This window comes from Poecilia formosa, unplaced genomic scaffold, assembly GCF_000485575.1.
Source record: "Poecilia formosa unplaced genomic scaffold, Poecilia_formosa-5.1.2 Scaffold106, whole genome shotgun sequence".
In the NCBI taxonomy this organism is placed as follows: Eukaryota; Metazoa; Chordata; class Actinopteri; order Cyprinodontiformes; family Poeciliidae; genus Poecilia; species Poecilia formosa.
In genome coordinates, this window is record NW_006800045.1 from 1,346,781 (window position 1) to 1,362,582 (window position 15,802).

At 36.5% G+C, this 15,802-nt stretch overlaps 1 protein-coding gene across 1 annotated transcript in view; it reads right to left on the minus strand.

Moving 5' to 3' along the window:
* Positions 1-10,695, minus strand: part of LOC103143275 (receptor-type tyrosine-protein phosphatase T-like) — a 62,530-nt gene extending 51,835 nt beyond the window's left edge. The window contains exons 1-3 of the mRNA XM_016675117.1: positions 10,521-10,695; positions 3,718-3,798; positions 2,423-2,458 (exon numbers count right to left, since the gene is read on the minus strand). Of these exons, the coding sequence (XP_016530603.1) occupies positions 2,423-2,458; positions 3,718-3,798; positions 10,521-10,620 (217 nt within the window). The 5' untranslated portion in view covers positions 10,621-10,695. The remainder of the gene's footprint in view (positions 1-2,422; positions 2,459-3,717; positions 3,799-10,520) is intronic.
* Positions 10,696-15,802: the final 5,107 nt, after the last annotated feature.

The following is a 15,802-nucleotide window of genomic DNA, read 5'->3' on the forward strand; positions in this document are numbered from 1 at the left end:
CAGTGGATTGACTTAAGCTGCTTGTCCCTCTCTTTGATCCTTCAATCCATTAGTCTCCATCAGCATCATCCTAATAACTTTCTCTCCCGTTAAGCCACCGACATACGACGCGCCCTGGCACCATTCAGCTTGCTGCTGCTATTATCCATTTTCACTAAGCTAAAAAGGTGTCAGAGCGAGCGCAAAGGTAGGACTGCTACTTTCAAAACGAAACCATTTTCATCCAATTATTGGATGTGGAAATTCTGCTTGTTTTAGAGGCCAGCTAGAAAATGACGGACCTAATGGACTCGACAAAAAATGTGTTAAGTGTTAAATTGACAATGTGTAAGGATCAATAAAGCTTTCTGTGTAGATAAAAAAGGATTCTTGGTGACCAACTGTGATTATTAATTTCTACATGTTTAAATCCTTTATTAGCATATGGGGATAGCATTTCCTTTCTTTGCTAAGGGCAAAAAATCAGGCTGTTTTGTTTATTTCTGTAATTTATGGTAATTTCCAGAGACGATATCAACTTAGTGTGCTTCGTTTTTATAATGAACGTCAGTATGAAAGTAATTAATGGGGCACAATTAATGAACTCACAAAAACACCAGAATGTTAATAAATGGAAGTTTTATTTGCTGCTGTAATTACAATCTTGCCACCTTAAATTCAGACCTTGTTCACTTTTATCTTCATTACAACTCAACCTGAAAGGAACATTGTTTTTTATTTTTCTAAACGGCGCATTTTTCAGTTTGATTTTCAGATTTTCACCTGTTGTTTCCTGGTGCTACTATGTTTTCCAGGCTACAAATCGCTGGCGGTTTAAAGACTAACTAACTAAAAGCACAAGAACCAGAACCAGAGAGCTACCAATAAGGTAGCAGGATATGCTGACATATTGGTACATTTGTCTCTGATAATAAGTTTTCTATTTTTGCTAATAATGATTATAATTATTGAACTAAACAAACACTGACAGATCAGACGTCAAGGATTTTATTGACAAAAAGCATCAGTAGAAGTAGTTTTGTATTTTTCCTGCTAAAGCATGCGTTTGTTCCAGTCTGACTTCAGCTTCCATTGTTTTGCACTTTTGTTGCAAGCAGCTGATTTTTCTGTTGCCATGATGATCAAACCTCTGTTTTATGTCTCCTGATTTTCAGACTAATTGTAAAGAGAACAGATGGCTCAATTAAAACCTAATGTCACTGCATGAAGATGTATGGCACCAAATTTCTGCCAGTGCATAAATCACCCAAGCATCTTTTTGCATTCTGCTTCATCACACCCTGATGTGCATCAGCAAATGACAGAGAAACCTGCAGACAGGTGGGGAATAAAGCAGTAAATCAGCTGAAAATATGAGATCCTCAAATAGAGTTGTTAATGAGCCATTTTCCTCCTTTTGCTCATTTAGTCTAGTAGGTTTTAATCAGATTGACAACACATAAAGTTGGTTTATGTCACCGCTATCTGGAGCGGTATATTTCAGCTCATCACCAACAGTATTTTTAGAGGCTAAAGAAGCACTTCACTTTTCTTCCTGCTACCTGCCCCGACCAGCATGACGGGAAAACAAAAAGAGGAGAAAAAAAAACAAACTTTCAGAGAATTTCATCAAGTTTTAGAAAAAAGACATTATGGGAAAAGGGCAGAGTAGAAATAATCGACAGTCACTGGTTAGGTTTTATATCTCCTGCTGGTTTTTGTGTGTGAAACTGGGTGAAGTGGCATTCTTGTGTAAAAATCTGGCTAAACACACAGAGCATGTCACACACTTCCAAAGGCCAGAGCCAAGCCTATTGGCAAGAGATTGATCAATCTGTTCAACAGAAGGGAAAGGCAAGATAAAGTGAACAGAAAGAAAGAAGATACCAGAGAATAGTAATGATATTGTAAAGGGGCCACATACTGCGGGACCCCGCCTTCACACGTCTCGGTATTCGCAGACTTTCCTGTGGATTATTTACAAAAAAATCACCTGTATGTGGATGTTTTTGTTGAGCACATCTAAAAAATGTCAAAGATGATGCAACTTGGGAAGATGTAATCCTGCTGGCTGGCATTTCCAAAGAAGCTAATGAAGGAGCGTTTATTATCCCTGGTGCTGATTGGCTGTAAGACTGAAATTAAGGATCATCATGGGTGTTGGGTTCTGTGGTAGTTCTGTTTCCACTGCAGGTATTAATGTATATTAATGTCTATTTCGTGTTTGAACTATTAAAATAGGCAGTTATGATCAGTTTTAGTTTCAAGTAGTCTCGGACGTCAGTTATTCACATGCCGGTTTGGTCGATTATCACCGTAAATACCAGGAAATACAGAAGCACTTACTGTTGTTTGAATGAACACAGATGATGAAGAGCTAAAAATTTACCACTGATTTTGATTGGTTTTTAATTATGGTTCAAAAACAAACTATTTCTCTTACCTATTGAAGTTGTAGCTGGAACAGGCTCTTTGGATACTGGAAAAAAACAGAGGGGAAGCATGGATACCTGATGTTAAACACTATTCACATCTATCTGCTGATAAAATACTCAATTTGAACATTTCAACGACAGTCAAATCTTTAAATCGCTTTAAAAACATTTTGAGACGGTTTGATCTGGATAAATCCAAAGTTCATTGTCATTTTTTTGTTAAAATTGGTAAAAAGTAGAAACACTTTTTTACTAAAACATTTACAAACCAATGCCATTATTTTTGGGCTTTAAATAACTTGCTGTCATATAATGTAAATGCCAAGATATTGCATGGTTTTCTGTAAATTACACATACAGGCTAAAATATGTATAGAAAACTCATAAAAACGTTTTGAATATTTTTTAAAAGTTGAACATTTTTGTCATTCATTTAGTGAAAATCATATGCAGATCCATTACAAAGTGACAGTTTTAAGGAATATGGATTGCAGATATATGAAAACCCAAAGTTCAGTGACTCACACAATTAGAATATTACATAAGATCAGATTTCAAAAGCCAGAAATGTTAGGCTTCTGAAAAGAGTGACAGAAAGTATTCAACTTTTCCCTACATTTACATTTTTTGAAATGTACCTGTAATAATAATCACTGAATGTCTTTGTAAGAAGTGCAAAAAGGTTATTTGGTGTGTTTCAGCTTGACAAGAACAAAATTAATATTCATGATCAACTACAGCTGGTAGTTTCTCTTTGCCAGCATTAGAAGGATTTATGCAACAGCGCTCATTCTCATTCAAGTTGAGCTGAAATGTGCAGCTGCCCACATGTACAAGCCAAACGCCTTTTGGAGAAAGGTTTTATATTCAGATGAGTGGGAGAAAAGAAAACTCTTTGGAGAAGAGGTCCCCAAGAGTGTTTGTAGAAGTTAAGGTGAATACTTCACATGAAATATGACTGTTTGGTAGCAGGGTGTATTTCTACGTCTACTTGGACATAAATGGTACAGATTTTGTGAAAATACACAATCATTTCAAGATAGTTTTTAAATTTTTGTATTTAATGAAATCATTTCAACTTTGTAAACAGTTAATTTAAAAAGGAAGCTACAATTAGTCCAGAATGAGTTCATAATGAGTGGGATTAGTTAAAGGCAAGTAAAATTAAGCAGCAGCATCTTTAAGACTCCTCCCTCCTCCAACATGCATTAGAAAACACAACAAATAAACACAGAAATTGGTGCCTAAGCATCTACAAAGATTAGAAAAAATGTCAATGTGCAAAAAACGTGTCTGAGTGTACCTGAGTAGTAGGAATTCAGCAGGGATTTGCTCTGCAGCGTTTTGCTTCCCTGCACAGAGAAAGAGCAGGGGGAGGGGGAGGCTGTGGAGAGGAGAGGCAAGTGTAAATATGACAGTGAGGACAATTAAATTATTTTAAAAAGTGGGGAAGTACAGCAGGGCCCAAAAGAAAGACATACATGAAGGTGGAAAATTTAAGATGAGGTAGAAACGGAAAAAAAGAGAATCGGTTGGGAAAATGCCAGAAAAGAGTTTTACACCAGAGTGACCTTATCCAAAAATCAACAGTCGAGTTTCAGAGACAATTAACAATAAAAACATCAACAAAGGCAGATCAATTTTCAGTAGCATGTGGAGCAGTTCGATAACATTAATGGCACCTCTGATGCAACCAGTATTGAATTTGGAAGCACAACAGTGATTACAGGACATACACTTAAATCTGATGTGTTTCTCAGTGAGGGTCCATAATTTTAACTAGTCAAAGAAGGAATGAGAATAAAATTGTAAAAACAGGGATGTTAAAAATATATTTTAAAAGTGGGTTTTGGATACAAGGAGCTAGAACCTGAGTTTGGAAAACACTTGAAATAATTTACACATCTACAAAAAGCAACATCTTGGGATGTGGACCAGTCTTTGATTAGTTCTAAAAAAGAAAATGAAACCAAACCAGAAGTACAAAAATCATCATTAAGTGTCACACATTGTTCAGTAAAAGCTACCAGAAAAATATCCAAGAAGGTCAACGCCACGACTCATTCTGTTACCCAAAGAGACGCGCAGTGTGTTAAAGGTCAAGTGACAAATCTCCCAAAGAGCTGCGGTAATAATGACAGAGTGGTTGAGGCAACACCATCATTAAAACGGTGGACTTCTCCAGACGCTTGTTAACACCAAGCATCGCAGTTATCCCTAAAGACATTAGATCCCTCATTAGGGATCATTGATGCAGCTGAAGCACCAGATAACTTATCAGTAGCAAAACCTCCCAAAGCTGTTTAGTCACTGTGCAAGTCAGTCTGCATACAGCTTCACTTTTATTAGCTAAGCTGCTTCAGAAGCATCAAATACCTTGCAGTTAGTACAAGGTATTTAATGCCTTAAATGCGTTCAAAATAGTATGCATTATTTACTATGTTCTCTATTTACTTGCATACAAAATAGTAACTTGTAAAATAGTAGGCTGAGGAAAATGGAAATGCCTGTACTAAACAAAGTGATTGTCACTAAAATACAAAAGAAAATAAGCTGTTTCACTACAAAACCATAAACTCTTTGGGTGTAGTCTCCACTGCAAATATGTTATTACACTGAAATTAAGACAAAACTAACAAGATACAGGAGCTTGTTGCAAGTCAATATTTGCTTAATATTGATTTAAAAAGCATTAGTTCTACTGGCAGATTATTTCACTTATAACAAGACACTCGTCCCACGTTATAAGTGAAGGAAATTTTGACTTAAACTCCTGGACTTCACTAAGTTACTGAGAGAAACCCATTCTTTAACAAATATTTGGAGAAGCAGCAAACGGTGAGTGACTCACTTTAGCAATCTTCCATTTTGTTCAGTACAGGAGCTAACGTTGCTTTGGTGGAAAGACAATAAGTAGCTCTAAACGAACTCTTGCACCAGTTCATCCCAAGGATTGGCTGTCAAGCTAGTCACCAGTTTACAGAGCAAAGTGGGGACCTTTGGTGGACACATCACATTTTATAAATGTGGTTGATTATGGGAACTTCCTTCCTTTAGCTCTGGCCAATGCTACCTCATTCCTGCACATCCACCATCTCTTCTACACACCCAGAGACTCTATAAACAAATACTGTCAGACACATGTTCAATAAGTCAAAATGAGAACTGTTGGGAGACTAACTGGAACATATTAATAAATGTAATAAGCTCTGACAGCTAGCTTACGCATTTATGGTTCATACCTGCTATTTCAGATATATATATTTCTTTCTTGTGTGGTTTCTGACAACTAGTGTGTGACTGTCTGAAGAGGCTGTTATTAAACTGACAAACCACAGATCTGTGAAACCTATGAGGACTTTACAGTAGGTCTGCATTTGAGTTTTTATGAATTATGAAAGAACTTTGTTCCGACTGCAGAATGGTATTTCTTTTAAATTACTGCCAATTTAAGACTAAAAGCAGTTTATGGAGTTTTCTAGATCAAAATGTAGACCTAAAAATTTAAAACATAAATGAAATTAGTCCAAAATTAGCCTTATTTTTAATGCGTTGTGTTGTTTCTGCTCCCACCAGCATCAATGTGAGATATAGTTGGTTTTAGTGTATGGGGTCAATAATTACAGGTATCAGAATATGTGCATTTCTGTCTATATTTTTATAGTCATTTTATACATTTAAATTAGTTAATTAGATCAAAGGTTCTGAATCGTAGCCACAGTTTGTTTTTTTAATACTTGTCTTACTAATGATTTTATGCTATTCAAATCGTTACAGAAAATATTTGACTGAAGTACCTTTTAATAATCAGTCAGAGCAGTTCAACCATTTTTTAACACTAAAATACAGATTTTCATTAAGATAAACTTTCCATGTAAATCTAATTAAGTGGAGTGGATTTCATTATAATTCTTTCTAAAAAATATGTTTTTATAGAGACGCTGTGCAGAAATGGAGCCACGTTGATTCCAGATCCTCTGTCTCCTCATGTCTTCCTCATTCTAGTGTTTTACTTATTTTTAAATAAATTCTGTCCGTGTTACAGCCGTAGATCCAAAATGAGTTTATTTGATGAAAATAATGAAACAGAATGTTTCAGTTAATCAGTGTTTACTGTAAATGAAGCATTTTGCTGTTCAACAGCAACTTGAACAGAAAGTTTTGAATTTGTCTTCCTGCTCATGGATCTGATTTACATATAATGAATCAGTTGTTTAGATCTAAAGCTGCTGATCTACTGCTGGTCTTCAGCTAAGCAAGAAAATAAGTTACAATGAAATTTCCATCTGAGGCTTTAAAGGTTTAAATCTCTCAATTCCCCATCATGTTTCATTGTTACAGAAGTCTGAAAATATAAGCCGCCATTATTGACATGGTGAAACATTTGTTTTAGAATCAGTTTTCATCTTCTTTTTAATCATCTTTTTATTAATTTCCACATGTCTCATATATTTATAAAGGTGGATATTTAGTTTAATTGAAATTTTCTCAGATGCAATTTGTATTGTACTGAAATGTATCAATGTGAAAATAATGAAATTCTTGGATAAAATAGAATAATTGTTGAAGTTTTGGGGGTTGACATTATGAAGAACACTCAGTCCTGATTGCAAACCTCTGGATCTCAGAAATAACTCACCGTTCAGCTGTGTTTGCCAAGCACACAGAAATGTACCGGTGCTTTTTTAGTTTTTGGAAACTGATGGTTCTGCCTTTCTTAGAAGCAGATTCTGTGAATCTTTTCTACCTCAATGCCTCTTATTTTCTTTTCTCTGGTGTACATCACTTTGTGCTTATTGGCAGCTGAATTTCCTATCAGTCCTTGTAACAGCAGTAACATGTTTTTTTTTCTTAAAATTAAAGTCCCACAAACTGTTGCATGTGTGGTTTGACCAGGTTCTAAGCAACCCAAGATCAAAAACATTAATTCATTTAAACAGTTTTTTCTTTGAGATGGACTTTTTGCACAAAAAAATGCAACATCAGTTTAAGAAATGTTTCCCTCAAAAAAATCTAATTACTAGCAAAAGTGTTCAGCTTATTACGCAATTAGAGCATATAGAATATTAAGTTACAAACTCTTATTTGACAAGAAAGGGAATCATCACTTGAAAGAATTAGATAAAATATGAACAAAAAAAGAAAATCTCCTTGGCATATTAACGAATTTTAAGCAACTTTCTTAATTAGCTATATTTACACATCATTTGACTGACTACCCAGAAATGTCTTCTACTAACAAACCTGTTAAAACAGACGGTGAATCGCTCTGTGGGGAGCAGAACTGGTCAGTCGTAAAAGTTTGGGATGCAAGTTTAACATGTAAGATGTAAGAAAGAACATGGCTGGTTAAAACTATTGTTCAGTTTTTATTTAGCATTTTATAATAGTTTGCACAATTCTCAAAGCTGCAAGCCTCTTCTTCCATTCACTGAAATTCAACAACAAAAGTCAAGCTCAATGGGAGAAACCCCAGACAGAAGACTGAAGGGAGATGAGAATCAAGCAGGATTGTGTAGGAAGACGGAGGCCAGGCTGGCTGCACCCTAGTGATGACATCACTTCCCCGCTGTGGGTTATTTAAGTTGTATATCCTCTCTTTATTATCCCTCCTTCCCTCCATCACTTCTCTCATTCTTTATCTCTGTCCCACACTTCTAATACATCCAAACAAACATATTTTCTCCTGCTTGGTGATAAAATCCCCTCGCCTTATGCAAACCACCGCTGTATGCTAATGTTCCCCAAAAAGCAGCTCAGCTTTAATACAGTCAGGAGCGTACCTGCATACCAAGAGGAATCTGCTTTGACAGCAATGTCCTGTGAAGATAGCTGGTGACTGGGTGAGAATGCAATAACACAAAAAGGTTATTTGCCCTGTGAGACTCCTTGCAGAAATATTACTGGGTCCCCTTCTCTGTGTCAGCGCTTTCAGTCTCATTAGGACTGAGCCTGGCAGAGTGTGCTGCATGCAAGTAAATGTTTGTCCATTTCAGAAAAAATACTACCAAGGCTGAATTACAGATAGGAGGACACTAATTTGTGACATTGTTATGGGTAACTTTTAACTTCCTTCAGTTCCCACAGTTCCCGTATTTTATTATTTTTTTTGTGATAGACCAACAAGTGGTTCATTATGGTACAAAATTTCCTAACTTTTCACAAACAGAAATGTGCAGAAATGTGAGTATGCTATGCATTTGTATTTAGCACAACCAAATGCCTTCAAACGTCACATAATAATTCAACTCTGTCCACCTGTGTGTAATTTAATGTAGGGGAGTTTTCACAGTCGGTCGGCTCGGTTTGATTGAGGACCAACGTTGTAACGATTTCAGCTGCTGCAGTTTCTTTCACACTGCGTTGTATCAAACAATCTTCCCCGTCCTCGACTTTGAGGGCGCTGTGCCAAGAACACCAAAAATAAAAAATCACGAAACCCTCTGAAGACGACACTGATGAGAACTTCCTTCTTCACAAAATTTAAACAAAAATGGAGCAGCGTCAGATTTTAGAGGTTGGAGGATTTTAGATCTTTGGTAAAAAACCACGAGCCAATTCTTCTGATAGAGCTAGACTCTCGTGTTTGTTTTGGTTGTAATTACCCAGAATGCACTGTGTTGTAGTACACTACAGTCTGCTTTCCTGCTTTTGCTTTTCAAACAGAACCAGAGTTCAATTCAACCAAACTGAGACCTACGATTTTACGAAGACCAGAGTGCAGCTGCACATTCACACTTCCTGAAATGAAATGGACTTTCTTTGCAAACAAGCTAGAGTTTGATTAAAGTGGACTAAACAGGGCTGGTGTGAATGAACACTGAGTAAACTGAACTGTTCTGAGAAGAAGTAAGGGGATTATTAGTGAATGTAAATGAACAGACAGCATCCGAAGGACCAACAAAACGTCTGTCTTAAAACCATCCTTCTGATTTTTACATTTAACTGAGAGGTTTACCCAGCATTAAAAAAATGAATCAAAAAGTTTATTTAAAGTTGTGCAAAAAAGTTTATACAAAACTACGTACTGTAGTGTATAAATGTAGAAGAATGAATTGAACCTGAATGTTCAAAATGCAACAAATGTAACATCACTCAGTCTGCAGTTTTCAGTGCAGGAACAATTTTTGTACATCAGTAGGGAGAGTTAAGAAGAAGAGTGCAGGCAGTTATGACCAGCATTAAATTGGACCTGTAGCTCTCAAAAGCCAAGTTCCCCAAAGGCCAGCGTGACATTTACAAGAGAAAAATCCCCGCCTGAGAGCAACTGTCTAATTATACCGGACACACAAATATGAGTCATTTTAAGAAGAAATATAGAAAAATGCAGTCCATTATTTTGCAAGATGCAATCTGTGAGTGGAAGAGGCAGTTATGTCTAAAAGAAGCTCAAAGTAAGATGGAAGCTTATGACGTACTGCGTTATCTGCTCACCTTGAAGTTTTATTTTTAATCAAAACGTATGTTAGTTTGGTTAATAACACCATTAATGTGTGTTTTGACAGAGAACCAGGCAATAGAAGGACATTAATACAAGAAGCTCTTGCTTTTTCATGCATTAGCACTGATTTGATATTAATATCTCTATTGGTCCTAATACTGAAATCTAGATTGGGTACCAGTGACAGTTTCAGTCGAATAAAGGCAGATCTATTCAGTCTAATTCTATGTTTTGAGCTCTAAATAATGAAATAATGAAATAACTTAATTCAATTAATTTTGCAAGTAATTATTTGGACTTTCAGGACCATTTGAAAGAAGATCTGTTTATTTTACGTTCACCACCGTAGTGAACTTTTTGTTTTTGTCAGTTTTTTTATTCTTCATTTTACATTGGCCGTCATAATTTCACTGACTGAGCAAATTAAAGTTGGGTTGTTTTTACATGTACTGTACTGGCCAAATTAATTAGTAATTCAATACATTTATGTCTGTGTTTAAAAACAGGAACATGTTACATTTTTGTCAGTGCTGTTTCTCCGTATCGGATCGGTACTTAAGCGTTTCGGTGCATTCCTGCTCGTCTTCAGGTTTCTGGAATAATGTACGGATGCTGCCAGTAACAGTGTGAATCTAGAGGATGTAGAACAGATGAATTTTACTCACTGAAGCCGTTGAGGTCTGGGCTGGAAGTGGAGAACGGGTCGTCTTTGTGCAAGGTGCTGACTTTAGTGGTGCTCTTGTCGGCCGTGGTGACCGGACCCATCTCCCTCTGCTGGGTGGAGCTGCTCGCAGTTTCCTTCTGCTTTTTGGCCAACTTCCTATGAGCAAAACAAACAGGGAAAAAAATCTAAACAAAGACGTCAAGCTTGTTAATTACGGTAAGTTATATTTATACACAGAGAGATAAAACTTGATGAGAGGTGAAATGAAGTGAATTAAGCACAGAATGAATACTTAAGGATGAAAGATATGGATACTGCAATGCATTGAATAAAGGATCCGTCGACTTGAGTAGGCCATCTTTAAAATCAGCAGTTCGACACACCAGGATGTAAACAGTTGGCAGCGTTTAACTGTCAGTTTGGACATAATTTAATTTATGTCCAAACGAGAAATAAATATTAATGAGAATTCCTCGCTAAAAGAAGAAAATCTCTCTACAATCTCTTTGTAAAATTGAGTTTCTTGTTATAAGGAGATATAATATCATGTCCCTCTGACTGATTACGACTCGTTAAAGGGCATAAAGAGACTCACTACGATCCTCCTTCTCACTCTGTTTCTTCTAGATGACATTTAAAAATCCCAGGAAGAATTGCTGTTACTGTTCCAACCTTTCTTTCTTTCTAAAAGAGAATATATTTTGGTGTTAATGAGATATAAATCTCATTTTAACAGGTTTTAAATCTTGTTATGACAACAAAGTTTCAGTGTTTAAATGAGATACCACTCCTGAATTTACTTCGAAGCTTTGGCACTTGAACGCTTAAGTGAAACTGTCATCTAGTCCTCACCAGATTTTCACATCACAGAGATTAATACACATGTTAAAAATAAAGTTAAATTTCAGAAGCTGTGACTTTACATTCCTTTTGTGACCTCATCACTGTGTTGTGCAGGAATTTGGGCCTTCTTAACACTCCTTCAGTTTATTGAGATTTGCAGATTTTCATTTTTGCGCCACTCTGAAGGAGAGTCCAAATCCCTCGAGTTCCTTTCACATTGCATGTGGAAATGTTCTTCCTTTCAGAAATAAACCCAGCCTGGAGTTCTGCTTTTGGTCGTCTTCGATTTGAATTCACCAAACATTTCCATGATTATTTAGTTTTATTTTCCAACCACATTTCGTCCTCAAAGGAGATAATTCTCCGTCTTACTTAAAGTTTTATAAATATGTTGGACAGTTTTAGTCGCTAATGATTTAAATCCCATTATAAAGACTAACATCATTTCCACAACCATGATTACATAAGTTGTTGCTGGTTAAAAGATAATCACTCATGCAGTGATGTGCAGTAGGAGGCCTGCACATTTTGCTTATCCTGGTTGCTACCTTTTACTCTGTTTGTCTGCCAGACAGCTTGGCTGCCTGCAGAGTTACTGTTTCATGTTTCCAAACTAATAATCCCATTGTAGAGTCATGAAAGCAGCAATTATTTTTGCTTTCTTTACAGCAATTAGCACAATAATGGAAAGACGATATGATTCCCTGCTGAAAGGTGAACATTGTAACACTGTTGCTCTTCAAAGTCGAGGCGTTTTTCAGTAAATATGTTCCGGTTTTCCTAAACACATGATCAGGCGTACTTATATAAGACACCAAGCCTGAAATTACCAAATGATAGTATCAGTAAGAGAATTAAACTTTTTAGGTAAAAACACTTTAACTGGTCGTTATGACAAGTCAGACATTCACATTTAGAACATTTATACACCTGAACCAAGTTGTACTAGTTAGATGTTGCTGTTCCCTCAGTGCTTGCATGTCCCATGTGTTAGCTGTTTACTGATGAACATTTACAGCCTCATGATGCCTCAGGTTTAGAAACCATGAAGGAAATCAAAGTTGAACCCTGCAAACTAGACTCACAACATTCATCTCGTCTTGTGTGAATTGTCTTGAAAAGTCAGAAAAACTTTGAGTCTGAAAATGCTGGAAGTGATAATTAGTGCGCTTCATCTAAAGAGAACTTTGCTTCTTCAGAAGCTTTGAGCCAGCCGTGGAAATGAACTGCCTGTTCTGTTTGGTTCTGCAGTTTGATTCATCTCTTGGACTCAAATCTTCGGCACGTTTCCAAACTTACGACGCCGTGAGAAGCCTGCATGGCTTCTCATATGCTTCAGGGTCTGTTAAAACACCCAGCAGCGTCTTTGTAGTCACAAATAAAATATCTTCATGGATTCTTTGCAAGCATTTTGTTTGACAGGGAATCCAGACAATATTACAAAGTTTTACATTAACAGAGTTCATTTTCTAATCAGGTGTTGAAGTGTTGAAGACGTTAATAAAAGTTTTAATGTCTCTCCTTGGTGCACAAGTCTTGTGCTGAGAAGATTTTCACAATTTTTTTCACAAATAGAGTTATATGTTGTCTGTCTGTAGTTTTGTAGAATACATCATGTACAATGTAACATTAAAATTTTAAAATAAGATATAAATACAACAAAATAAACATATTGAACATTAAAATGTCATGTATTACAATAACTGCAACTGCAACTGGAATGTGTTAATTTCAAATATTTAACTGCAGATTTTAGCGCATTAAAAATTGTTTTGCATTTAATCAGTTACATAGAAAGATCCTGGGTGGAACTGTTGTATTCATGTGTTCCTGGTACTCCCATCAATCCGACGCACAGGCAGCATCCACAAAACCATTTCTCTTGGTCAACTGGGGGTTAATTTATGCTTCAAAAAATGATCTGATGGGATGCTGGTCGTTTTGTTCAAGTTGTTCTGAAAGGAGTTACATAAACCAGCGTCTCAATGCTAAACATGTGGCAGCAGCACAGGCGCTGCCACATGCTTATGTCAGACGCTAATGTCAGAGTCCACGTTTTAAAAAAAGTAAGTTTTCAAAGCACTTTGCACCAATCTGATGGTTGAAAACCCCAACTAACAGATTTAAACAGTAAATATATGTCTAATTAATGAATTGTGCTAATTTAGCAGCACAGTAAGTTTTTTACTTGAAAATGTTGCTTATTTTGTCTCTATGCTTCTCAATTAAAATGCAAATATTTACAGACAATGCAATTATTGGAATTAAGATGCTAATCGAGTCTTAAGACTAGTAATATATAAAAACATAATTTGCCACATAATTCTTTTTATACTTGGTGAAAGTGAGAGAGAAAATATCTCCTTGAAGAGACATCCAAACATTTCATTTATAACCTTTATTTTGCTAAATTTTCAGTCACTTTAGTAATCCTAAGAATGAACTAAATCCATTTTCAGCACCACAGCACTGTTTTCACACAGGCATTGCTTTTTTAAAACATCAGGATTTACTGAAACATTAAGCTTAAAATTTAGGAATCAATTAAAACAAAAAAAATAATCTGTCCTCTGTCCACTAAAAATCCTAGCTGCTCAGAAATAATCCAACAAATAGCCAAACCTTCTTTTTATCAGCACATCAACACATTTTTCTGACTTTAAGGGCTTGAAAGAGTCACAAATGGCAAACAGTGGATGGTGTGTTTGTGCATAAGCATCGGCTCTTTACTGGTGTGTGTTTCTAGAGGCAGATATTTGAGCTGTGTGTGCTGGACATTCAGTCTTTTCGCCTCTGAGTGTTGCACGTGTCGGTTGTGTCGGGCTGCTGGTCCACGCTGGGCAGTGAGTTGGCGTGTTCCTCTGTGACTTATCACGATGCCGCCTCGTTGCATGTGTTTCTGATGGAATGAGCCGTCTCTGCAAAGCCAGTTCAAAAAGGCCAATGCAAGACAAATGTATTTTGCACTGCATGGCATGATTGAGACATAAGCTCTTACTTTTCAAGAGCAACCTCAGCTAACTTTAGTAATACAAAGGTTCATATCCACTCTACAAGTTATTCAGTGAATATTAAATAGTCGATAGTTAAAAACAAAATTCTCTCTGTGCTTTTGTTTTGTGTTTTCTTCCTGGCCTCCCTTAGAGATTGAGTGGGTGAATGAAAGATTACAGTGGCTGTATTTTGAACCAGAATGGATGTGCATTGTCAAAGACCATTTGGTAATTTCAATAATATGTACCGATCAACAATATTCTGAGTTTCCTGGGTTATTCTAGGTTTTCGAGTACAGTGGACCCCCGCATGCTCACAGGTCAGTATCCACACATTTGACTATTCCCAGGTTTTTCGGATAAAAAAACCTGGGAATAGTTTTTTTATCCGCATAAATCCAAATTATTTGCCAAACATTCACATATCCACTGTATTTGGAAAGCAGCTGTTTCTTTGGCGCTGATTTGCTGTTCCCCCAAAACCGGAGATAAGGAAGACGTTCTCTGCAGCCAGCTAACGAACAAAAGACCAAATCTTAGTAGAGGTGTGTGTGCATTAAAGGGCACGCATTATGCAGAATTCACATTTTGCATGTTTTTTGTACTTCCATTTGGTTACTGCTTCTAAAAACAACTCAAATGCTTGAAAAAACAATAATTTAATGTTTTTTGGTGTTTGGAAAATGAGACATTTCAAAAACCTCCAGAATGTATTGTCACAAATAAGTAGGTGCTGCCCATTACCTAGCAACCCCAGCAAAGCCCAGCCCGTTACCTAGCAACCCAAGCTGAGCTCCAGCATATTTGGTCAGCTGGTTTTACCAGGAGGCTCTACTAATGCTTTTCAAAGATGTACGGTTGTTTAATTGCACATTTGTTTGCAGCCATTTTCACATGCGAGTGTAAACATTTAGTTTGGGGGCGTGGCCAGCAGCACCTTGTTTGGATTTAAAGTGACAAAACGCCTTAAAACTGCTGATTCTGAAAGGAGCAGAATCTCATCATCTAAGATTGATTTTGTGCAGAAACTGTAATGAACATGTTTTGAATCGCCCATGGATCTACTTAACCTGTCAAGGAAGCTTCTTAGGTCACCTTTAAAATACAAATATTCAAGTTGTTTGTTGTTCAATCATTTCAATAAAGAATTGTGTAAACTGCCATTTAGGAGCATTTTATTTCTGATCATTATTCTCACTTTCATTAGATAATGAGGTCTAAATGTAAAATCTCTTCCTGGATTACTTTTGTCGAAAACATCATAAACTGATCTGGTTGTTTCTATCAGCTCATTGCTAATGTCTTTAGTTTTGCTGAACAAACAATTAAACTTTTGCCACATCATGAGCTGCAGAATCATCCATTCTGAACAGAGCAGGCATGGAGGGTGTGTGTATTCTTGTTTACTTGTAGATGTTTATATGGTGTGTGTGTGTGTGTGTGTGTG